Raw genomic sequence first — 23,956 nt, forward strand, 5'->3', positions numbered from 1 at the left:
AGTTGTATATTACCATGGTCAAGGACGCAACTGCGAAACCACGCTCAATGGCAGCGAGATATCACTAACATCATGAGACGAACCTATAAAATAGCTGTATCTACGACTCCACTCAAGATACGGCCAATAAGAGGGATCGTTCGAAACATAGGTCATGTTGGGATCGGGGGGCTTGGTGAATGATGGTGTTCGTGCAGGTGTACACTATCCAGCACTTTATAACGATCAGGCTGGATGATAGAAGTTCCACCTTGATTGAGTGTGGCAGCAACTGTCATGTGAAATCAAATGGAACGGGAACATGTCAAGAGAAGCCATCATTGGTCGAATCATGTACTTTTTTTTATTTATCATGATAACATGGAACACCAGAATCCCGTTCGCAATGGAACGTGTTTCGGGAGTTTTTGGAGGCCAGAAGCACCTATGACTGATGTATAACGCCGGAAAATCACCGCAATGAGCGTAAAGCACCCTGGGGAGACTCGGACTCTTGAATTCTCTGATGCCAAGCCGTTAGGGTAGAGCACGGGTATGGGTATGGTGTGGATTGTGGAGACCCGCATATACACCGTGCATACCCGTCGCGATTTACAGTGTTGGACGGGTGTGGATCCCCAACTTGTCCGAGAGTGCGAGGTCAAAATTTCATTACTCATGAAGAATCTAATCGACGCCACCAGCTATGCTGATTTGCGAGTGGAATATTCCATGAGCTCAGACAGAAGCAATGATTTGTGGTACCCAGGTTCTGTACGAGTTAAAAGGCCAATGGGTTGTGAAGAAATGCAGAATACCATTCACCTCGACCCACGGGTTCACCCGTGCTCAACCCTACCAGTGAGGCTTGAAGCCGTTCTCAAGAAAAAGGTTTACGTCCATTCCATCCAGTGAGCACTGCCTAGTCAGAAATCAAGGAAACTGCGGAACCTGCAGAGAACGGACCGATATGATGGAAGACATTTTCAAATGATGATCAGAAGAAACTTTTGCAACATGAGAGCTGCGCCGCCGATCGGAAACAACCGAGTCACTATTGACTTCGGCGCTACTCAGGGGCTTCGGCGGCTACCTCCAAGCGGAGTTGCAATATTGCCATCGCTGCCTCCCGTCCGCCACTTGGCACCGGTTTCGACACCCACCACATACTATTACACTTCGTATTTGTTTTAGGCCTGAAAATATATTTATCTTGCAGTCAAAAGGCACGGGTAAGAAACAGGAAGACTGCATCTCGAGAGCGTGGTGAATATTGATTTTGATGTGAGACCCCATTCTCACATCATACGATACATAACACCTTCATGCCTGCTTCAATAATGGGGTCCCTTATTTGATGATAACATGGTAGCGTTATCTAGATAAATATAATAATGCCGTGCGCACTTACATGGGGCGGAACGAGCCATGTATAAGATACACAATATATGGACACAGGTGAAAAGGAAGAGAGATGATCGAGTAACAGAGTGTCATGACTGACGCGACGTAGAACGACGACCAAAGAAAAATCCGCAACAGGTAACTTCATAGGAAACTTCTCCCGTCCTAACAGTTGACTGTTGTGTTCCTGTTGGTCGTGCTTGAGATCCTTCTGCCTCTGCTGCGAGTTGACCTTGTTGCGTTGAACTGTTGGCCTGATTGCTGTTCGTACGTTGCATAGCTGCAGCTGCTTCCGCATCAGTTTCAGGGACAATACCATATCTCTTCAATGTTTTTAATGGAACGAAATTGGAACAACGACGAGTCACTCACATCTTCATCACGAGCAGGAGCTACATCGACGGTGCGGCTTGAGTTCCCTCTAGGATGTAAGCTGAAATTCCAATGCCGAGATTCGCGAGGTGATGGTCGGGGCGCATCTGTAAGTCGAGCACCGAATTGAAGGGAACCAAACAAACGGCGCCAACGAATGAGAGACAATGGACCCGCACGTTGAGCTGCACGACGAGTCACACTGTCTGACTCGTCGCCGAAAAAATCATTGCCCTGTTTCAAAGTTAGTGAAGCAAGAGTTGAAGAACGAGAATTCTACCGACATATCTCGCTGAGCCCCTGGTCTTGGCCTGTTGTTTGAAGTGCAGACGGGAATTAAGGATACAACGGAATACATGAGCAAATATGAGGTTGCTTACGATTGGTTGGCGCACATCCCTTGGTCGTGCTGGACGTCCCTAGTAAAAAGTGAGATGTAGTGTGAAACAGAAGCAGAGAAGACTTGCCTTAAGCTTCGCGTTATCATCATATGCATCCTAGTAAACGAGTAAAACCATTAGAAAAAGACATTAAAACACCAAAGCACATATGTACTACAACTTTGAGCGCCGCCTCTAGGCTCCATATATAGATTTTTTTGTCTGGGCCAGCACTGGCAATGTATTTTCCATCGGGGGACAAGGCAACAGCGACGACTCTGTCATCATGCCAGAGTGGATCTCCGACCGCCTGATTGGTTTTGAGGTCCCAGATACGAATGGAGCAGTCATTTGAAGCGCTAACAATATAGCTTTCATTGGGAGTAAGACAGAGCGATTTAACAGGGTTGGTGTGACCACGAAAAACGACGAGTTCTTGCCCGTCAATTAACCGCCATTTACGGATGGTATGATCACCTGACCCAGAGAATATGTGCGCGCCGTCATTGGACCAGCGCAATGACGTCACCCCCGGGCCACGGTCATGTCCCTTGATCTCGACAAGCAAATTGCTGTCTTTTGACCATACACGAATCACACCGTCTGCACCGCCGCTCATGAATTTATCGCCTTGTGGAGAGTATTTGACGGCGATAACCCATGAATGACTGGTCTCTGTGGGTGGTGCTAGTTGTCGACCAGTATCCGGGTTCCAGCGTCGTACGGTGCCATCTTCAGATCCACTTGCTATCTCCAGGGCATTGCGAGACCAATCGAGGCACCTCACTACGTCATCATGCCCCTCCCACGGGTCACCAACCATGCTACCCTCCTTTATATTCCACAGCTGTAGTGAGCCGTCTATGCTTCCACCAACGACCATTGTCTCGTCTGGGGATACTGCTATCGGGCCTATCACTCCTCGGTCACTATGCCAAGGCTTTCCTACTGGCTCTCCGTTTCTTTTCCATTGACGAATCGAACTATCCTGGGACGTGCTCATTATATTGTCATTGGTACCCAGAAATGTAAGGCTCCATATGCATTGAGAATGACCCTCGATGATGCACTCTGGCATCAGGCTTCCTGCTGAACGTTCTGGCTTTGGTTTCTTCCACGATGTGGTCTGAGTATTGTGGTCGACGAAGTAGGACCGACCAAGTGGTGAGATGTGCCATTCGTATCTGGGAGCAACAAGATCTCCAGGATCGTCTATATTACACCATAAACTTGTCGGTCTTAGTAGCACTTGCTTCACTCACCTAATCGTACTCCCGGCAAAGGTCTGTTATGTGAAACCATGGTGAGCTTGTTATCTTGATATTGATTATCATCCAACACCTTAAACTGATGCCATAGAGGAGGGAGGGTTTCATTCCCGCCTGCTTCATAGTCAGCAAGCCATCGGATGTCACTGTGACGTGGTTGCTCGCCTTTCCAAAGTGCATCCTGGCGGTGCTGTGCACCATAGGGCGGTAGATCCTTCGCGCTCGTCCGAAGAGGTGCAACATGTACTGGTGAGTTTAACAGCGCTTCTCGTTGCACTTCTTTCCGTTTTGCTGCTGGGCTTGACTCGTCCACTTCGTTGGGCATGACTCTGATCGAGAAAGGCCTCTGTGCTTCCGGACGGTCGGACGATGGGTAGAGGCTAAGCTCGATAATGAGCCAAATCAATAGTCAAGGGTAGAAGAGATGAAGGAGGTGATTTCGCATGCTATATTCGTGGTGCCTGTCTTACACTGCATGCTAGTGGCAGTGTTACTGTTGAAAGTGACCTCGGCTCGGTTCGTTCCGTCTCATTCCTGTGCACTGTACATAATGGCGCGCAACAACACTCCTTGTGATCAAATAATTGCCAGTTCTGCACCTTTCTGTCACAACACGACAAACCAGACCACGCAGGGTCACTGGCAGTCTGGCACGTTCGCATGGAATATCGAGTTCTCTGGAGTCTGCGCGGATGTCCACTAGTTAGTGACTCGGAGTTCGACATGTATGATGTACTGCTAGGTCAGTCACCTTGTGTATGAATGATTTGGTGTGGTATGATCTAGTGATGCGTTATAAGTGGTGCGACCGTGACAAATTGCGGCAGTGGTATGGCAATTTACTGGAGCCTTTTGCAAATTGCACATCATGTCACATGTGCAATCTTTGCATGCGCCGTTGCAGATAGTTCCAGACTTCCAGTGTAGGCGGTGCCAAGATTGATTAGAGAATAAAGCAGTGGTACCCGAAAGGTCGATTGAGACGCTCGTGGGTAAGAAGAATACAAAAGTGAGGCCTATTTGTCATGAACAAGGTGTGTAGGTAGGGTGTGACATGGGTGGACGTTACCCGGATACCCACCCGGGTACCACCCGCGGACGGAATGTGGGACGGATGGTACGGATGGTGGGTAGCGTGGATGGTTCCATCCGCACGGGTACGGGTCGGAGGACTGCTAAACGGGTGTATCCGCAGGTATCCGCGGGTAGTCAGTACTCAATATTTTTCGGCCGAGTCAAACTCACAACTTGTTACCGAACTCCCACCCAATGTCAAAATCAGATTTGTTGTTATCAGAGCTATCCAAATGTGATATTACTTCTAAGTTTTCAATGTTCAAAACTCGATGTGCAAAATGACCAGTCCAATTCCATTCCTCGTCCTCAATCAGATTTTTTCCCCATACTGTGAACCTTATCGCAAAGGTACGTTTGATTCATCTTTGCATGTATTGTATTAATTTTTCATAACCAGGCTTTTCTTTCTTTCTTCTACCGTCAGCCAAAGCGGAAACGACAAGTGAAGGTCGCAAAACGAGGCCGTAAATGTCCCTCTGACAACAATGACATCATAACTCTTGAAGATGGTTTGGAAAATGCCGAGCTCACCCCTCTAGAGCAAGAACTCCTCGACGAGGAGTGTGGTGGCCCTGCAAACTCTGAAGACTCAGCTGAAACAGCCACATCATCAACAGTTTCGGACGACGTTGATGAAGCAAAGTAGTAGTGATCTAATGCTCCATAGCTTCCTCAGTTGATGCCGAACGTGCTTTCTCTGGTGGCCGTCTACAGGTGAATCATCTTCAACACGGTATCAGCTCCCAGACCTTCAAAGCGCAGGTTGCTGTTGGATCGTGGTTCAACACGCCTCTTATGCCGGATCTCAGTGTCGCTACGAATATCATGCGGCAGAAGATAGCAAAGGGCAAGGAAAAAGAATCAGGCAGGCTGGTATCAGCAAAATCGACTGTGATTGATATTATGTAGTACTACCCATGTCGTATTCTACGATTCATAATGTGTCACCCGCGGGTGACCCATACCATCTGCGGACCCACCCGTGGATCCACCCGCACCCGTGGTACTCTCACCCGCACGGGTGCGGGTAGGCTTCTGAAGTTCCATCCACCCGCGGATTGGGTACGGGTGCCACCCGGGTCCACCCATGTCACACCCTATGTGTAGGTGTCGTCTTTGATATACATACCAGACTGATCATTCACTCGAAGCGGCGGGATTGCCAAAGGTATATTATACCAGTCTTACCAGAACCCTGGAGTCGAGTCGATCCTCTGCAGAGTCAGTGACGAGAAGGTCTATGCTACGGCCCCGCTCTCACCTTGCATCTCAATCACTCACAATCCAAAAGACGTGTTCATCAACTCGGAGTGCTTAAACATGGGGGACACGGTACACGTTATCTCTGCTACTTGTCACAATCTGTGTCGTCGTGTCCTCATGTTTGAAATTTTATTCTCAACTTTGTGCTCAATGGTGTTCAACCTGCGAGCCCATTGCCATAGTTGGCGTGGGAAATCGTCTACATAAGGTAAACAAAATTGCGGTAGATCTGGATCACACCTGTGATTCCCACGTAAATGCTTTTATTATAGGTGATAGTAGATGGGTCTCGCACCTTTAAGGTCAGGCAAATTCAGCGGATCACCGCCTCCTTCAATATCTCCTGGATAAAGAGGGACTTTACATACCAACCGGACTATAGGACTGGGTGGGTGCTGCCGCCGGCATCTCGGCAAATGACGTGATGTGTTCCCAGCGTCGGCTAATAATATATGAAACGTCGAGCTCGCTGTGCGACGCGACGAGCTCGCATATCTCACGTTCAAGTAATGGGATCGACACCGCGTTTCGACGACACATGCACCAGTGATGATTTTAGTACGTAGGGAATACATTTATGTCCATAAACTAGACTACAGCAATGGAACAGTACTATTACTCATCTTCAAGTCCGTCAGATGACTCAACAACTTCAGAGCTCTTGGGGGCTTGGCGAAGCTGTGGAGCGGTTCTTTTCGCCTTCTTCGACACCCTCTGATTTTCCTGGCCAGCCTGTCCTGCGGTAGCCGGTGCCTTGCGCTTTCGAGGCACTCCAGAGTCCGAACGCTTCTTGCGTGGCTTGCGAACAATTTCGCCAGCTAAACGGCGCGTGTTGAGTTCAGCTGCGTGGGATTTAACTTCTTCTGGCGAGAGAACTGTCCAGTAGCAGATACGACTCTTGAGTGCATCTCGAAGCTTCCGAATGTCGCCAACTGTTCCAATGTTCGAAGGACTAATGAAGTTGACCCCGTGGGGCCATCCTACAAGGCGCACTCCATAAGTTTCGACGATCGCGGTTTCGTAGTTATGGTAGTTCATGGCGATATCCTTTTTACCAGTCACTGCAACTGAAAACAGTGTCAGATGGGGCCAGCACATGCAAAACAACACAATCACTCACATAACCCACGGAAGATCATTTTACGCACTTGCTTTCGCATTGCCTCCAAAGACTCACGCTCGTTAAGATCTGCACGACATTCAATGATGGCCAGGCAAGTATATATAACGTAAAACTTACTCTGATCCTGTGTGCACGCCCATTGTTCATATTGACGCAGAAAATCTGCCATCGGATGCTCGTAAACGTCCTCCCAAAAGTCTTCTGTATTGTCGGTGCCATGCATGGTGCTTTGGATCGTGTCGTTGATGTGACCACGAACGACAAATAATGTCGCATAGATGCCAGTCCGAACACGTAGGTCATCCAGCTAGTATAAGTTTATTTTAGTTGGTTGTAGACGTAAATATTCAAAAAAATGTACCTCTTTCACGAGTCTTTCTGTTGTGGCTACCACATCTCGCGCAGCTGCGGAATTATTCGCACGAACACCAAGTGCCTTCTTGTCGCGATGCTCATTGAGGGCCTCTATGTAAGAGGCCTTTTCTTCTTCCGTCAATTTGTTCATTTGAGGGTCATTTGTGACCATTTCACGGAGCTCAGCCAGCGTGTAACGGGACCCTGCAGGTTTATCTGATTGTCATAAGGTAAGCAGTGATATCGTATTGAGAACATCAAAAGACTTACCGGCGTTTAGTTCCTTTGCCTTCGCATGAATAAGCGCGTTGATCAACCGGGGCTTGTGGGAGTTGTGGTAATTCGTGTGGACGCTGATGATGTCATTGATGTGCTTTGGGGTGACATTGTGAGTTCGGGCGAGCACCTCTATTTTCACCCTCTGCTCGTCGAGGTACTCAGAGATACCATCATGTAAGCTTTTTGTCGCCTCCCTCTTCTGGTCCCTCTTGATTTTCCGGGATGCTTTTTGTGCATCCGTCAGCCGAGGTGGTGGCGTCCGAGGTCGAATAACAGGTCGCGTGGGATTGCGTGCTGCCCAGGTGGATGAATTCCCCTCACGCAGCGGCCCTGCACAGTTGGCACTTTGATTAGGGGTCAAGGCTTCAGACGGGTGGGGTGATGGTGTGCGAGTGGGAGGGTCAGGGAGTGAGGAACGGGCGATGAACCCTGGAAGGAGTGGCAAGTTGGTGGGCATGTCCTTGGTAAGTGTAGCTAGTTCCTCGCTTGTAAGCGGCATAGTGTAGAGCGCTGGGTCCTCCCAGTTAATCTCATTGAACGAGGGAGCAGTAAAATCACCATTGGAATCAAAGTTTTCCGCTGAAAAAATTTGGTCCATCATAGGCGCAGTGGTGAGGAAGTGTTGGGGTGCAGACGTGCAGTGTTGAGATGTAGATGTGCCTACAATATTTTACGCGATGATGCAAATAAACAAGCCGCGACGCGTCAGGTACATGAGGCAGTGCAGAACATGAAATTGACAAGACATACATTTGTTGCACGCCTCAGGTCCCTGTCTGCTATTCTTCGAGTCGCAATGCCAACTACAGACACAACTAGGAATTCAAAGCTTGTCAGCACTGAGCCCCGCATCAGCAATCCGCTCACAATGACATAGTCACTTGCCTTGCAGAGGTGATATATTCGTCGAGGTATATTCCGAGCTGATCCGAAAAAATTGCTGTAGATTTGTCGAGGTTATTGTTGCTCTGGTTTGTCGGACTCGGAGCGCCACACCAGCGGGTCGTACTAATATACGGGGCGTCAAACAGACACCATAGCGTCTTTGAGTTGAGCCTAGGGAGTTCAAAGAGACGCCATAGCATGGCGAGGTTATTGTTGGTCTGGTTTGTTGGACTTGGAGCCCCACACCAGCAAGTCGTAGTATACGGGTCGACAAACAGACACCAGTCAAGAGCGCAAATCTTAGACAACCTGGGACCTACAACATGTCTAAATATAGTAGTTGAGTCGAGGCGCAAAACAGCCGCTGTCTTACTCATACCTTCGAATGACAGATCCTGTCAAAACATATATATTTTTGATTGTCACAAGACAACGACCATCTCACCTTCAATTTTTTCGCAGATCAATCATGTCGTCAAGACATATATTATCGCTCATCAGTATCTCACCATGGCCAGAGACCGTCTCTTTCTCTTTCAATTTTGCAACATGGTAAGCTCAAACGCTCGCACCTGTGATTTATCTGACGTTGGAATTCCAAGGGTCGTCGGGACAAGTCCTGCAGTCCTGCTTTGAGGCAACGCTTAGCTACAGAGCGTTGGCTCGCCAAACCAGGGTAAGCCGGTTGTAGCCACAGAGAATGTTGCTCACCTTACCTTGCAGAATTCGAGACAGCCAAAACGCGAAGGCACGTCTTCGAGTGGCTCGTAACAGGGCGAAAAAATTGCAAATGCAACCTCCCGCAGAGCCAAATCCGCGCATTCCTGGCACTGGATCCCCCCCACTCGATTACGATAACATTTCGCATGATTCCCGGTCAGATTGTGAAGATGATCGGTCTTATGATTTCCCTTACGACGCTGAACAACAATCCGCTGCTGCCATCGCTTCCCCCCCACTCAACGATTTCCCTTACGACGCTGAACAACAACCCGCCGCTGCCATCGCTTCCCCCCCACTCAACGATTTCTCTTACGAGGGCGAACAACAACCCGTCCCTGCCATCGCTTCCCCCCCACTCAACGATTTCTCTTACGACGCTGAAACCTCATTCGACGATTTCTCTTACGAGGGCGATGACTCTGTGCTCACCATGGACAACGACCTTCCTTGTTCTTGTGACGTTCCCACACTGCAAACAATAGAGAACGCTGTCAGACAATGGCGGAAAGAGTGGGAATCAGAGAGTGTGTGGAATGAAGCGTTCGACGATGAACTTGGGCGTGCTCGCATAGAGGGGGAACATGCCACCACCACATTCCTTGACGAGTGCGCACAACGTATTATAGATGGGAAGGAGCTACTCGAGAGCATCCATGACGTCGTGCGCACACATTGCCCATACTGCAGGGAGCGGCTTAAGTATGATGGTATCTTACTATACGATTTGCTCGTTTGTGTCGTGTCACAAGTCAAATTTTTTGAGGTAAAACTAGATACAGGATGTAACTAGTATTATTTTATCAATGTAGAGCCCCTTCAAGCATCAGAACAGATGAAGTGTGAAGGTAGAATGAACACAGTTCGCTATATGTTCGATATGTGTTCGCTACAGTTCACTATGTTCGATATGGGTTCGCTAGCGAACCCATATCGAGCCCATAGTGAACTGTAGCGAACACATATCGAACATATAGCGAACATCTGCGTACGGATGCCTGGGATCATCAATAACAGCCTATTACAATATTTTGAATAAGGGAAGCGCTTTTATGGTCAGAACCGGACATGCAGCCTTGAACCGAAGCTGCAAGAAAGTGTTGTAAGTGATGTAGAGCATTTATGACCATGGCGGTTTGCTTGTCATTTGCTTGTCATTTGATTGTCATTGCAAGCGTCACACACAAAACCCTTAGTACATTAGCTCGTAGATATGCCATACATCACACAATTGCCATACATCACACATTGTATTCACCAACCTGCAGGACAGCAGTAGGCGTATTGAAAAATGCATTGATTTATTCTACTACAAGCGAGTCAAACTAAGAATATTCAAAATCCAAACTGGCTCATGGTCTCGGACAGATCATCAACCTGTGACCACATTTCATCTGACTCCGCTGACAGTGAGGGTGAAGGAGAGGATGGCCAGAATGGGCCTCCTGGAATGGGGACTGCGCGCACACCGCCTTCATTAAATTTAACAGTGTAGACCTTGAGAGCTTCCTGGAATGATGGGTAACGTTTCTGAACGTTCCCGCTGATGAAATTCGTGCGTTCCGCGACATCAGCCCTGAAGTAGATATCGAATTAGATACCACAAGCCAAAGGGATGACACAACACGTACCAGTGGTAGAAAATGCCCACTTCTTGTCCGACTGTGATGACCCAGAAACCATCAGGTTTGAGACCAGCTCGTGGTGGACAGATCTCCTCTGGCTTTGGAACAAGCGGGACTTTGGAGGCTGTTCGTGTGATTGTTGGTGAATAAATGGTTTGGGACGGGGCGTATGGAGTTGCTGAGATATTGTTAGATGGTCTAGGGGTGCGAGGTTGCAGGGGTGTTTGAGAAGTTGTGGTGGTGGGAGGAGACGGGGATCCAAGGTTTGTTCCGCTGGGAGCACTGGTGTGTGCAGATCGCGCGTGTAAAGATCCTGATAAGGTGATGGACTCGGTAGTGTTGCGAGTCCAGGTGATAGTGTTAAATGGGGAATCTACCAGGAAGCTTTAGTATTTCGATGTTAGAATTAAAACGAAATACATACCTGATAGAGTCATACTGTTGAGCAAATCGTGCAAGTCTTGGATGTGATTGTCCCGGGAGGGAGAGCGAGTAAATGGAGGGCTCGAACGGCGCGACATGATGAGTGTAATGAGGTGTGGGGCGAACAGACACTACGCAATAATCAGTCACGTGAATTGAAAAGACAAAATCTTACCAACACAAGACTCGGACGAGGGCTGGAGACAATGGGGACTCATGGACAGCGGCAACGTGTTCGAACGAATATTTCCTTGCGATCCATCCGGTACATCAAGTCCTCGAGGGACAAACACGGCCTGCCTGTTAACTCGGTCTCGAAGGTACTCAAGCATCGGGAGTTGGTCAAGCAGGCCGCAAGTACGAATGAACGCCGGAAAATACGTCTGGAAGGCAAGGCTCAAAGCTAATTTCAATTTCAAACAAAATCGAAACTAACCTTGTATATAGAAATGAGCGCTGATGAACGTCGAGCTCTGGAAGCGTTGAAAGACGACCAAAACGCAGAGGATGTGTGGCAGGATGAATCGGAACAAATGGACTTCGGTGATGTCTTGAACGGCTCCGAACTATTGCCCATCAGCCACACTGGTGGCGAGTTTGCTGATCTTGCGACAAGTCTTTTGGGAGACTTCTGGGATATGTAAGTAATGCTAGTACTTACCAGAGAGTAAAGCATTGACGCACCTGTTTAAATGGCAGGAAGGATCGAGCTCGTGGCCGACGCCGTATTGATAATCGTACACGCCGTGACCGCGTTCTACGTAGGAACCAGGCTTTTGCTTCGCAGTTGCTTGCCATGACCGATGCGTACCTTACCTGGAGCTTGGAAAAATCCAAGGCAGACTTTAGCGGCTTTTTTGACCGGCTGCAAAGTGAAGACACTCACCTGCCAGAGAGTAAGCCTACTGGACAATGGACAATCAATGTCATTGACGTATTCTGTGAGTGTTTGCTTCGATTTCAATTGCTTACCATTGTGTATGTATATATATACTCGTGTGACGGCATTGATGTACTTCTCTATAGACGCTGACAAAGTTACTGTTAAGATACTATCTTCCGACCGCACCGTTGCCTCTGCCCTCGTCCGTCAAGGCGTGATGCCTTGCTTGCCTATATCGCCTACTGTGGGCATTACTACAGAAGCCCTGGATCTTTATCGTGTAATGCACCTTAGGAGTCCCCACTTGTCCATTCAGGCCTTCGTCAAATCAATGAGCGACTTGCGTGGGGTGTGTGCTTCTTTTATTTGTTCTAGGCTGATCTCTGATCACACATAGGTGGGATTTCACAGATACCTTTCTCGTCAATTTTCCATCGCATTCGACTTATACCTCGACGTTCGACGCGCGGTTGCAGCCATGGTAGCCGAGTCGCTTCAGCGGGACTCACCCGACTGGCGACTCAAACACGCCTGCCCCGCGTGTACATATGTGCTAACGGACGAAGCAAAATTAAAGTTCAGCTTGCTATATGCCATGGACGGGAATGACTCCCTGAAAAGAGTCCTTCGAAGAACGTTTGATACGGACGACTCTCTCGGCTCATCGTGTGAACTCCCGACGGGACAGCAGCTCAGGACTGACCGCTATCTATCTCGTACCTTCGTTGACCAGTTTGCATCGGACTCTAGTGCTGCAGGCGACGGGGAGAATTCGTGCGAAGGGCGTTGGAAGAATATGGATGACGCGAAAACAAAGAAAGCATGGGGGATTTACGATGAAACAGGCATCTTTTTGGCCGTGTGCCGCCATGGGTTCTCTCTGCTAATTGCAGACATGGTACAGAGTGGGGAACTGTGAGTTTTATTTAGTTTTTAGCTCGTTCGTCAACTGATTGTTGCTCGGCAGTGCAAAATATCCTTTGGCCGTGGTCTCGAAGTTGCTGAACGTATTTGGAACTAATCTAGGAGGCGGGTATGACATCAGCTGTCAGTTCAAGACTACTCTCGACAGAAGCTCCCTCGGACCCCTCACACGTTCGAAGCATCACACCTGCCTTGTTGGGGCCTTCCATGGACATGCCCACAGGCGTTTGTGCCAACTTTTCTCACTCACAACGTATACCAAAGGTCTGGGACTGGAAGATCTGGAGACGTGCGAACGGACTTTCTCGAAATCGAATTCCTTGGCCTCCGCACTACGTTACGCGAGTATTTTCCATCGCCAACAAGCCATCGATTCTTTTTTCGAACACAACGACGACTTCGAAGTCTACGCTAATCTATGTGAGCTACATTTTGACACGTGATATTTATTTGCTAATAATCACTCATTCAATTAGCCGATTTTTTGTACAACAACTACAAGCAAGCTCTAGATATCCTCGATGATGGTAATGCAGCGCTACCGAAACTCATGCAAGATCTCAAGGTAGTTGATGTGAGTACTTTCGAGCGCTGGTTGGAAGATGAAAAGGCCTATCTTGTTGGTCTAACGCGCGAGCCTGAAGAAGAAACACTCCAGATGGAGTACTGGCAGAGGCTCGTTAATCTTGCAGCGAGCAGGTGAGTTGTGATACGTATCTCATGATCACTGATTGACACATTTTGCGCAGTGATGCGCTTGGTGCTGCGATGGCAGCAGTTGAATTACCTTCTGAAGATTCATATGAGACACAGGTCAAACGCACTCGCAACACTGAGGGTGCACGGCGTCACGCACTGGAAGACTATGAGAGGAATCTCAAGATAGTGCAAGCGCTGGAGGGCAAGCTAGAAATCACGGAGCGGTGGGTTCCCAGAGATGTAGAGTGGCAGAACGCAGGGAGGCTAGTGGCTAACAGGAAGTACCAACGGGCACTAGACCGTCTTGAGGGTCTCATCGTCGCTCGGATATTCGAACTGTCGAAAATGAACAGAGCAGGGACAGGTAAGTCTCTATACTATACATGGAGTTGCGACTACTGATTGTATTCAGGCTATAAACTACGCAAACACATCGCCAAGGCATTACAGGCTCACTCCGTTGCTATCAGGTCAGCCCTCAACACGTACAACACTATTGCTAGGACACTGTCCCCTCCCCGCTTAACACTGAAATGGGAAGAAGTTGTCGACTACGCCTTTCTTGCCAACTTCGACCTCCTTCGCGACACGCGTGTAGACATCTCCGAGCGCCCTTGGTCATCTCCTGCCGCTCGTAGCGCAATGGATCTCCACTTCAAAATATGTCGGGCGCGTGAGGAGATTGAACGCCTCAATATTGAGGTCCAACGCCTGGTGACCTATATACGCGATGAAGAGAAGTATCTACGGGAATGTGAGGACCAGTTGAAGGATACCAACCCAGCCCTCGCACATCAAATCGCTATTCACCGAAACACTCGAGGACGCTTCAAGTCACGACATCTCAACCGGCTTCACGACATATCGAAGCTTCCGGGATTCAGTGGGACACTAGCTCCTGGTATAAGCGCTTATACATGTCCTGGGGAGAGCGCGAGCATACCTAATGCACAGATTCCTGCTCGCATGCTTGTTGAACCCTCGCCTGTTGATCACGCTGCATCTGCCTTAGACCTAGATACCCAGGATGATCTGGATGATGAGGAGGAGGAGGAGGAGGAGGAGGTAGTAGAGCAGGCTGTTGAAAGATTATAGATAAGTGATAACTTTGATTCGGACAACAACAAACAACACTCGCTTACATAATACGCTATGCGCTCATTAGAAGTTTTATATTACTTAGCACCTCAGTCTTCGACTATTGAGACTGAGGTATGATATTATTTATTTAGACTCTTTACTACGATACTGACTACTACTCTAGTACTTACTACTTTCGTTTATAGGTCAGCTAGTAGTCTCCCAGTCTTCGACTATTGAGACTGAGTACTTACTACTTTCGTTTATAGAATTCTTTCTGTCATTCTTTCGTCTGTCGCATCCTCGAACAAAAGGTTATGAGCCCTGGTGCTTAGAATCAATCCAGTACCACAAAGGAACATCAACCGAAACAAGAATTAAATGTCGAACACACCCTCAGTGTCTGCAGCCCAGTCAGGTGCAGCTGCTTCATCCTCGAACATCCCTTCCATATCATCCAGTTCTACATCTACAAGCAGAACTGCACAAGCCTCAAATCGTCTATATGATATTCCATCCCTCGAAAACGACGGTTCAAACTTCCAACTATGGAAGTACCGTGTCGAGTTAATCCTTGACCTTCGAGGACTATGGGGAATTGTTGAAGGAAGTGAAAAGATGCCAGATAGCACAACGCACCCTGTTCAACACCAGGAATGGTTAGCAAGGAACAAGGAAGCACGAGCTCAGATAGCTCTCACGCTGAAAGATGATCCCTTGAATGGGATACTCTATGTGCCAATAGCTAAAGATGCCTGGAAGAAGCTCTGTGAGCGATACGAGGGTAGAGGAAAGCAAACAATTGCTCAACTCATTGGCGAATTGTTTCGAAGTACCTTGACGGACGAATCTCCTATGGAAACGCAGCTAAACACCATGCGACAGAAGGCATTCATACTGTCCTCGCTTGGTCAGCCGCTCGACGATTCACTGGTCGCAGTTGCGATGGTGATATCCTTACCTTCATCCTATGCCACCCTTCGAACGATCCTAATGTCCAGTAGTGACAAACTCACCACCGAAACTGTTATAGCCCAAGTGCTGGTAGAGGAAAGGCAACGACAGGCTAGCAATAGCCAATCTGCGCTCGTTGCGAAGGGACCTGCGCAAAAGAATAAGCCTAAGCGCAAGGATAAGGACAAGAAGAAGTCAAAGGAAAAGTGCACATACTGCCACATTCCTGGACATGAGGAGAAGGACTGTCGAAAGAAGAAAGCTGCTGAAGACGCTGAAAAGAGTGGGAAGCAGGTGGACAAAGACAAAGGAAAAACGGACCTATCTGCAAAGGTCGCACGCATTTCGTCGGACCATGACACACCGCTCCAATTATTCATGGCACATGGGCACTCTACATCCGCATCCAAAGATGATTGGATAGTGGACTCTGGCGCATCTGCAAACATGACGTGTCAGCGGGAAATTTTCATCAAATATCGCACACTGAACCCACCCGGAAAAGTAATCATCGGAGATGGACGCTCGATAGATGCGATAGGTATCGGACGTGCTGAAATAAACGTCTATGTTGGTGAAAATGAGTACATCCACTCCATCCTGCAGGAAGTCTATCACATACCAGACCTGAATGCGAACCTTCTGTCAGTTCCGCGCCTCACGAAACAAGGTCTCGAAGTCACCTTTGATGGTTCCCAATGCAAGATCCTTGCAAAGGGAAAGACCGTCGCTCTCGCACATAAGCGAAACTCGCTATACGTCCTTCGAGTAAAGCCATGCGAGAAAGCACATGCATACATTCTGCAAGGACCATCAGCTCCACTCGATCCAGATGTCCCCATAACAGCTCTCACCTCGCGCATGCTCCATTCGAGTGCAACTCTGGACACATGGCATCGACGACTTGGGCACGTAAATTTCGACTCCATATCTAAGTTAATTTCGAAAGATATGGTCAATGGGATCAACATAAAGGGTTCAAGTACTCACAATAAGGCAGTGTGTCAGCCTTGCCTTGAAGGCAAGCAACACCGCAACCCAATCCCAACGAAATCAAATGTCGAAAGCCCAGGAGTCCTGTATCGCACATACTCTGATGTATGCGGACCCATGGAAACAGTGTCGCGCGCCGGCTTCCGATACTTCGTTACATTCATAGATGCCTATTCACACCATCTCGTGGTTAAACTTGTGAAGACCAAGGATGAAACATTCGCACTCACCAAAGGATACTTTGAACGTGCAGAGACCGAGACTGGAGAACGCCCCAACTATTTTCGTAGTGATGGTGGGGGGGAATATGGATCAAAACAATTTGTATCCTATCTCGAGTCAAAAGGCATCCATCACGAGAAAACAAACGCATACACACCACAAGAGAACGGTGTCGCAGAGCGGATGAATTGGACCTTAGTTGAAATGGCACGCAGCTTGCTACGAGACGCCGGACTGCCAAACACATATTGGGGAGATGCGATCCTATATTCGGCGCACATATTGAACCGGGTTCCAACTCGTGCGATAGATGGAGACATTACACCACATGAAGCGTTCACTGGGAACAAACCATCAGTATCCCATCTCCGGGTATTTGGGTGCAAAGCCCATGTACACATACCTGATGAAAAACGCCAGAAGCTCGGTGTGAAATCGCTCGAATGCGTCAACCTTGGGTATGCCGAACATCGAAAGGCCTATGTATGCCTGCATCGTCCAACCGGTCGCATCCTCGAGTCGCGAGACGTCGTCTTCGATGAAGGAGATCCGCAAGGGCCTAGTCGTGTCAAGATAGACACATTTCTCCCAGAGAAACAGGTCACTGCTGCAAAGCACAACACAGACGACCTGCAAGGCCTGGAAGCTCCTCATAAGTCAACAATTATAGAAGAATTATCAGACGATGACGCACCGGAAGTGGGAAATCCAGCTACCGAATCTCCCCACGAGGATGATGATGTCGATGGACAACCAGCTCCTCTAAGCATGGTCAAGTTCGAGCCTGAAGACCAGAACAAGGAAATGTCAGCACCGAACAACACGCGTGCGTTGGAGACACACCGTGTTCAACCACTAACCCCTTCAGCCACTCGACAAATAGCACCTCCTGCTCCATATCCTCGCCCAGCTCCTCCACCTGAAGTAAGGCGCAGCTCGCGAGCGCGACGCGCACCTATGCGAGACGATGATCCTCGCTACTTCATAAACGCCTATGAGAAGTCAACACTTCAAAGAGAGGAACCGGTTATACAAGACATACCTGAGGCAGTGGGCGCGATTGAGGCTGCGGAGACACATGGGGAGGCTTACAAGGCTACAGTAGCTTGTAATGGTGAGCCTGGGACGTTCCATGAAGCAATGAATCGTCCAGACGCAGATCTATGGTACACGGCAATGACTGAAGAATTGAAGATCTTCGAGAAGATTGGCCTATACGAGGAAGTCAAACGCCCTCGTGACCGCAAGGTTGTAGACTCGAAATGGGTCTATAAAATTAAGCGCGGCCCGCATGGCGAAATTGAACGCTATAAGGCCAGACTCGTCGCGAAAGGTTTCACGCAGGTCCAAGGGATCGACTACACAGACACCTTTGCCCCCGTCACGAAGTTCTCGACGATTCGAGTCCTTCTTGCCCTTGCAGCCAAGTACGATCTAGATATACATCAGATGGACGTCAAGTCAGCTTTTCTAAACGGTGAATTGGATGAGGAAATTTACCTGCAGCTCCCTCCTGGCTTTCGTGACTCGTCGAATCAAGTTTGGAAGCTCAAACGTGCTCTATACGGTCTTAAGCAGGCACACAAAGCATGGTACAAAAGACTACGTACCGTCTTCGAGTCTCTCGGCTTCACACGCAGCAATGCAGACCATTCTGTCTTCTACAAGGTCGAGAACGGCACAATCATTATAGTCGCCGTCTATGTTGACGACAAAATGATACTGTCAAAAGATAAGAAGATGATAGATGAGCTGAAGAAACGGTTAGCAGCAGAGTACGAGCTTACCGATTTGGGAGAAGCGCGCTGGATTTTGGGAATGGAAATCATTCGCGACCGCGATAAACGCACGATCAAGCTGTCACAAAGCCGCTACATCGAATCGATACTCGAGCGTTTCGATATGGGATCCAGTCGTCCTGTGAATACGCCAATGGACCCTAATACCAAGCTCATCAAAGTGAATGAAGCCGAAGTCGATGTGAAGACTTACCAAAGTGCCCTAGGTGCACTGATGTATGCGATGCTTGCGACGCGTCCGGACATCGCGTTCGCAGTAGGTGCTCTGAGCAGATTTGCAGCTACCCCCGGACAAGTGCACTGGACCGCTCTAAAGCGTGTCTATCGGTATCTACGTGGGACCGTCAATAAATGTTTGACATATCAAGGGAAGTCAGAAACGGACTTACATGCGTTCGTCGACGCAGACTGGGCCTCAGATGTCAATGACCGGCATTCGATAACCGGATATATATTTTCAATATCTGGAGGAGCAGTTAGTTGGAGTTCGAAGAAGCAAAGTTCAGTCGCACTTTCCAGTACCGAAGCAGAATATATGGCCGCCGCCGCTGCTACGAAGGAGGCCGTTTGGTTGAGGACCCTACTCAGAGAACTAAACTCCTCAGAAACTCCCCCAATAACTCTCCAAATCGACAATCAATCTGCAATTCTGTTAGCCGAAAATGCCATGTTTCACGAACGTACCAAACATATCGCGATCCGGTATCACTTTATCCGAGAAAAGTTGGAGGAAGGAGAGATATGCGTTGAGTATGTTCCCACGAACGAACAGATTGCCGACGTTTTGACGAAGGCACTTGCGCGCGAGAAGCATGGACGATTCATCGAAGGAATGGGAGTGTTGAACGGCGAGAGTTTGATTCGTTGAGTGGGCGTGTTGAAAGATTATAGATAAGTGATAACTTTGATTCGGACAACAACAAACAACACTCGCTTACATAATACGCTATGCGCTCATTAGAAGTTTTATATTACTTAGCACCTCAGTCTTCGACTATTGAGACTGAGGTATGATATTATTTATTTAGACTCTTTACTACGATACTGACTACTACTCTAGTACTTACTACTTTCGTTTATAGGTCAGCTAGTAGTCTCCCAGTCTTCGACTATTGAGACTGAGTACTTACTACTTTCGTTTATAGAATTCTTTCTGTCATTCTTTCGTCTGTCGCATCCTCGAACAAAACAGGCATCGAGGAGTTTACAAGATGTCCTGCTCATTGCTGATGACTTTTCACGCCTTGGGATTCATAGCGATGCTGAAGAAGAGTAGTGGAGTCATTTGCACATTATACATGTATTCCCTACGTACTACAATCATTACTGGTACATATGTCGTCAAAACGCGGTGTCGATCCCATTACTTGAACGTGAGATATGCGAGCTCGTCGCGTCGCACAGCGAGCTCGACGTTTCATATATTATTAGCCGACGCTGGGAACACGTCACGTCATTTGCCGAGATGCCGGCGGCAGCACCCACCCAGTCCTATAGTCCGGTTGGTATGTAAAGTCCCTCTTTATCCAGGAGATATTGAAGGAGGCGGTGATCCGCTGAATTTGCCTGACCTTAAAGGTGCGAGACCCATCTACTATCACCTATAATAAAAGCATTTACGTGGGAATCACAGGTGCTGGATCATGGGAAATCAACGATGTATCACTGGTCATGTAATGACACAGTGACGCGAACATGAACACGTTCGAGATACTAGTGGTAAGTACTTTCGAACGTTCGAACATTCATGCTTAAGCTCTGCAAACCAGCTGATCTGGATGGATGATGGCCCATGGGGAAATCATTGGGATATTGCGCTTGGTCGCCGCTCACCTGGTCATGCAATGACAGTGATGCAAACACGTTCGCAATACTAGTAGTGAGTACTTTAAAATGTTCAAACGTTCGAGCTTGAGCTCTGCAAGCCAGCAGATCTGGATAGACCATGGGAAATTATTGAGATATTGCCCGTAGTCACCGGTCATGTAATGACGCGGTGACGCGAGATCAAGATAATACTTTCAAACTTTCAAGCTCTTAAGCTTTTGAGAGCTCAATTGAGAGAATCAAACGTAGACCTGAATCCTCGATTCAGTTCATCAAAAGTCCAAATTCCTGTGAGTGAGGGTTATCATTGCCTGTAGCTACTTGAACTTAGCTCATCAGCCCTTGTTGCGAGTTGGCTTCGCAAGGTGATATCTTATTTCACACCAAATTGACGGTAGACATCAAGATAGGTCTTATCCTGTGACCATATGGCATTGGCCTTGCTTCGGATGGTGATATATTGTTCTCCCAAATTGCAAACAGACTAAGGTAGGTGGCGATTGTCCGGAATTGCAAGTATATCAGTTCGAAAGAGGATTTCAGGTGGACTTAGTTGTTCTACATAAAGAACAGTGGATACGGCTTGTAAATGTAACGTGTCTTCCTACTTTCCCCTCCAGATTTATCTGAGCTTATACCAGTATCACATCCTCACAAACAATGCGTTTCGTCTATGTCCTCGCCGTTGTCGCTGCTTTAACATCTGCTACTCACGCTGCCAGTGAGGGCTGTCCTTGGCTCTGCATTATAAGTTCAGAGTGCAGAGGCTGTCCTGACGGTAACCATTATTGTGTGAGTACGAGTAGTTTGTATTTAACAAGATAACTCATCGGCATGGCAGTTCTTCTTCGTATGCTCCCCAGGGGAACCCTGTGCGGGTGATTGCTGAGTGCGAAGGCGAATAAAGATCGAGACGAGTTGCGGTTGCCTGATCGAGTAGCGAGGACTATCGTGTCGGAACCAAAAGTCTAGAACCGAATCGTAGCGGGAAGCCAACGACGATGGATTGGCACGAAATAGTATATCGATACACAAAGTATGTACAATGATTAAGCACTTCATAGAATAGATGCAGCACTGCCAGTTTCACCATAGTATCTGAATTTGATCTTCATAAGTTTCTAGCTCTTTTGTTGATATCTTCGAGTTCGTCAGTAGCTCCTTTTTTGTATCCGTTTTGAGTGCACCAATCTATGCAGGACAGTGCTATTTAGTAGTCTAAGGGCCTCATTCCGTGAGGCGTACCCACCAGTCCGCCGTTCCCGCCGGCCGTTTTAGACTCTACGAATATGAAGTGACTTTGGATGTACGTACGGTGAGGGAATTCAATCACAAATATTTGCTCATAATGCGTAGCTTGTCTTTTACCGGGCCCCCTCGCTTCTGATCACCAGAAATTGAACTTGTCGTATGTTATTTGCGCTTTGAATTTTAAAGGCTAGACCTGTCTATGGACTTGTCCGATATATGATTAACGATTTTACACTGCGGCACAAATCTTAACACAACGCTATACCTACCACCTTAAGACTCCTAGACCTAGCATTAATGTCGGAGCCTTGTAAGCATCTTTGCTTCTCTTCCTTTTCCACATTAGCTTCTGACCTGTCAGTCGCAAAAGCGCACCATCATCTAGGGCGCATGTCGTTGAGCCCATCACTAATCAGGGACGGTGCAAGGTAAAGGTCCTTGAAGGCAAACCACATATCCCTACCACAATGCATGTAATGCGCCCATCACAGATCAGTAAACACGGGCAACAACCGAAAACTGAGATGTGGAGCCTATATTATGGGAGGCCAGGTGGTCGTGACGCAGTATTGACGCGGCGCATTCGAAACAAATTCCACATGCTTTTGATCTTGGTTGTTGATGAATGTCCGAATTTGTGTAGGCCCCAAAGCGCTGAGATGCTTATCTAGATCTGGATCTCACCACATTTACGACGCTTGTCCTCCACCTTGAGGATGAGCTATGCCTTGAAGTTGGAGTTGGACCACTGAACCGAACGTTGCGTTCGGTTCACATTCGGTTCGGCGATCGAACGCTGAACGCATTCGCAATTCATGGGGGGGAAAGCGCGTACAGCGTGTGTCTGCACATGTAGAATCAAAGTAAGGCCATGAAGACGACGAGCAGAGTGTAGAAGAGGTGATGAGTCATGGTGGCGGTGGGCGTAACATGGCGACTCAACTCGATCGACATGTTTAGTAGAAAAAAATAGTGAAAGTGCGACGACGCACGAGGATATCTGACAGCAAAACTCAAACTATACCCATCTATCTTCCCGCTTGAACCTATAATGGCAGCGATTTAGTTTTAGACCAAGTCGTGTTAACCTCAGCGTTATGTTTTAAGACAAGCGAGTCCATAAAAGTATTGACAGCATTACCAGTATTGCGTTCTACAAATGAAACTAATCTAGGAGCTTCGATAAGACGACTAAGTGAATTGTGTGTTTCGAAGTAAAGACTACGTCACATACCAATGCTTAATATTCAATGACCGAAACCACCGCAGACTAATGTAAGCATGAGCCGAGTCGATGAACAGTTAAAAGATGAGCCTAAGCTTAAGACCTGCAGAGACCGTGAAACCAAGTGGGCAACCTGCAGGCTGCGGTTCTGGACGGTCCAGGACTGTGGGAAATCATTGCGCTTTATATGCAATGACACGGTGACGCGATATACGTTACGAGTGCTTTTCAAATTCAAACGTTTTGGATTTCAGATCAATCAATTATCAATATGCCCAGTTCGTCTCAATGTGTTTAGTACGTCGTCATTCTTCTCTCAATAATGATTCTGAGAGTCTCTGCAGCTACACCAGTACGTGACAGTAGTCGTCGGACAGTTAAGCCTCAAGTCAAGATCTCAAGCATAAGCTTCGCAAGCCAGCAGATCTTGATGAGCAATGGGAAATTATTGCGCTTGGTCACCAGTCATATAAAATAACGCGAACACGTTCGAGATAAGTACTTGGAAGCATCAAACATAGATCTGAACCCTAGATTCAGTTGATCAAAAGTCTGAATTTCGGTGAGTGATGACGGAACTTTTCCATCATCATGATGGTGCCAATATACTAATCCCTGAACTTCGGTTGTCTCATTGGCTTCGCAAAACAAGGTGATAGTATGATACTTTGTTCCACTCCAAATTACCGGTAAATATCGATTCACAAGATAGACATCATTAGGTGGCGATATGCTTGCCAGCATTAATCTTGCTTCGCAAGGTGATATCCTTTCCGCACCAAATTTCAAATAAACCTTGCTTCGCGAGGTATATCAGTTCGAAAGGGGATTTCAGGTGGACTTCATCATCCTACACAAAGAACGGTATACAGGAGATACTAAAGGCAAGGCATCTTCCTACTCCCCCTTCAGATTTATCTGAGTATCACATCCTCACGAACAATGCG

The 23,956-nt window shown here is 47.8% G+C and overlaps 7 protein-coding genes across 7 annotated transcripts; 5 read left to right on the top strand and 2 right to left on the bottom strand.

Annotated features, from left to right (window-relative positions):
• Positions 1 to 3,790: 3,790 nt before the first annotated feature.
• Positions 3,791 to 4,365, top strand: F5891DRAFT_554879 (uncharacterized protein). Its single transcript, XM_041372237.1, has 2 exons — positions 3,791 to 4,145; positions 4,204 to 4,365. Exon 1 carries the CDS (start codon positions 3,828 to 3,830, stop codon positions 4,104 to 4,106), a length of 279 nt encoding a protein of 92 aa, XP_041231751.1. The 5' UTR covers positions 3,791 to 3,827; the 3' UTR covers positions 4,107 to 4,145; positions 4,204 to 4,365.
• Positions 4,366 to 4,672: 307 nt separating this feature from the next.
• F5891DRAFT_1182392 (uncharacterized protein) lies at positions 4,673 to 5,126 on the top strand (the record flags this gene model as incomplete). The annotated part of the gene is made up of 3 exons (XM_041366156.1): positions 4,673 to 4,712; positions 4,767 to 4,828; positions 4,878 to 5,126. The coding sequence occupies 3 exons, from the start codon at positions 4,673 to 4,675 to the stop codon at positions 5,124 to 5,126; spliced, it is 351 nt and encodes a 116-aa protein (XP_041231752.1).
• A 20-nt stretch (positions 5,127 to 5,146) lies between these two features.
• On the top strand, positions 5,147 to 5,326 carry F5891DRAFT_894371 (uncharacterized protein; the record flags this gene model as incomplete). Its single annotated transcript, XM_041373345.1, has 1 exon — positions 5,147 to 5,326. A coding segment is annotated over one exon (180 nt), but the record flags the coding sequence as incomplete, so codon positions are not given.
• An 814-nt stretch (positions 5,327 to 6,140) lies between these two features.
• F5891DRAFT_1138024 (uncharacterized protein) lies at positions 6,141 to 7,956 on the bottom strand (the record flags this gene model as incomplete). The annotated part of the gene is made up of 5 exons (XM_041364847.1): positions 6,141 to 6,810; positions 6,864 to 6,932; positions 6,984 to 7,173; positions 7,228 to 7,436; positions 7,491 to 7,956. 5 exons carry the CDS (start codon positions 7,954 to 7,956, stop codon positions 6,359 to 6,361), a joined length of 1,386 nt encoding a protein of 461 aa, XP_041231754.1. The 3' UTR covers positions 6,141 to 6,358.
• Positions 7,957 to 8,894: 938 nt separating this feature from the next.
• On the top strand, positions 8,895 to 9,897 carry F5891DRAFT_1182394 (uncharacterized protein; the record flags this gene model as incomplete). The annotated part of the gene is made up of 3 exons (XM_041366157.1): positions 8,895 to 8,936; positions 8,987 to 9,060; positions 9,108 to 9,897. 3 exons carry the CDS (start codon positions 8,895 to 8,897, stop codon positions 9,895 to 9,897), a joined length of 906 nt encoding a protein of 301 aa, XP_041231755.1.
• Positions 9,898 to 10,439: 542 nt separating this feature from the next.
• Positions 10,440 to 10,803, bottom strand: F5891DRAFT_942174 (uncharacterized protein; the record flags this gene model as incomplete). Its single annotated transcript, XM_041374393.1, has 2 exons — positions 10,440 to 10,680; positions 10,730 to 10,803. Coding segments are annotated over 2 exons (315 nt in total), but the record flags the coding sequence as incomplete, so codon positions are not given.
• A 798-nt stretch (positions 10,804 to 11,601) lies between these two features.
• On the top strand, positions 11,602 to 14,753 carry F5891DRAFT_1125610 (uncharacterized protein; the record flags this gene model as incomplete). The annotated part of the gene is made up of 9 exons (XM_041363981.1): positions 11,602 to 11,792; positions 11,852 to 12,093; positions 12,179 to 12,384; positions 12,433 to 12,950; positions 13,003 to 13,379; positions 13,436 to 13,658; positions 13,709 to 14,022; positions 14,071 to 14,577; positions 14,671 to 14,753. 9 exons carry the CDS (start codon positions 11,602 to 11,604, stop codon positions 14,751 to 14,753), a joined length of 2,661 nt encoding a protein of 886 aa, XP_041231757.1.
• Between the last annotated feature and the right edge of the window lie 9,203 nt (positions 14,754 to 23,956).

The sequence above is a fragment of the Suillus fuscotomentosus genome (genome assembly GCF_016647785.1).
Source record: "Suillus fuscotomentosus strain FC203 chromosome Unknown F5891scaffold_5, whole genome shotgun sequence".
NCBI classification, from domain to species: Eukaryota; Fungi; Basidiomycota; class Agaricomycetes; order Boletales; family Suillaceae; genus Suillus; species Suillus fuscotomentosus.

Coding starts and splice junctions, on each gene's coding strand:
- F5891DRAFT_554879 (XM_041372237.1), top strand. CDS start 3,828: ATGAAGGAGGTGATTTCGCATGCTATATTCGTGGTGCCTGTCTTACAC.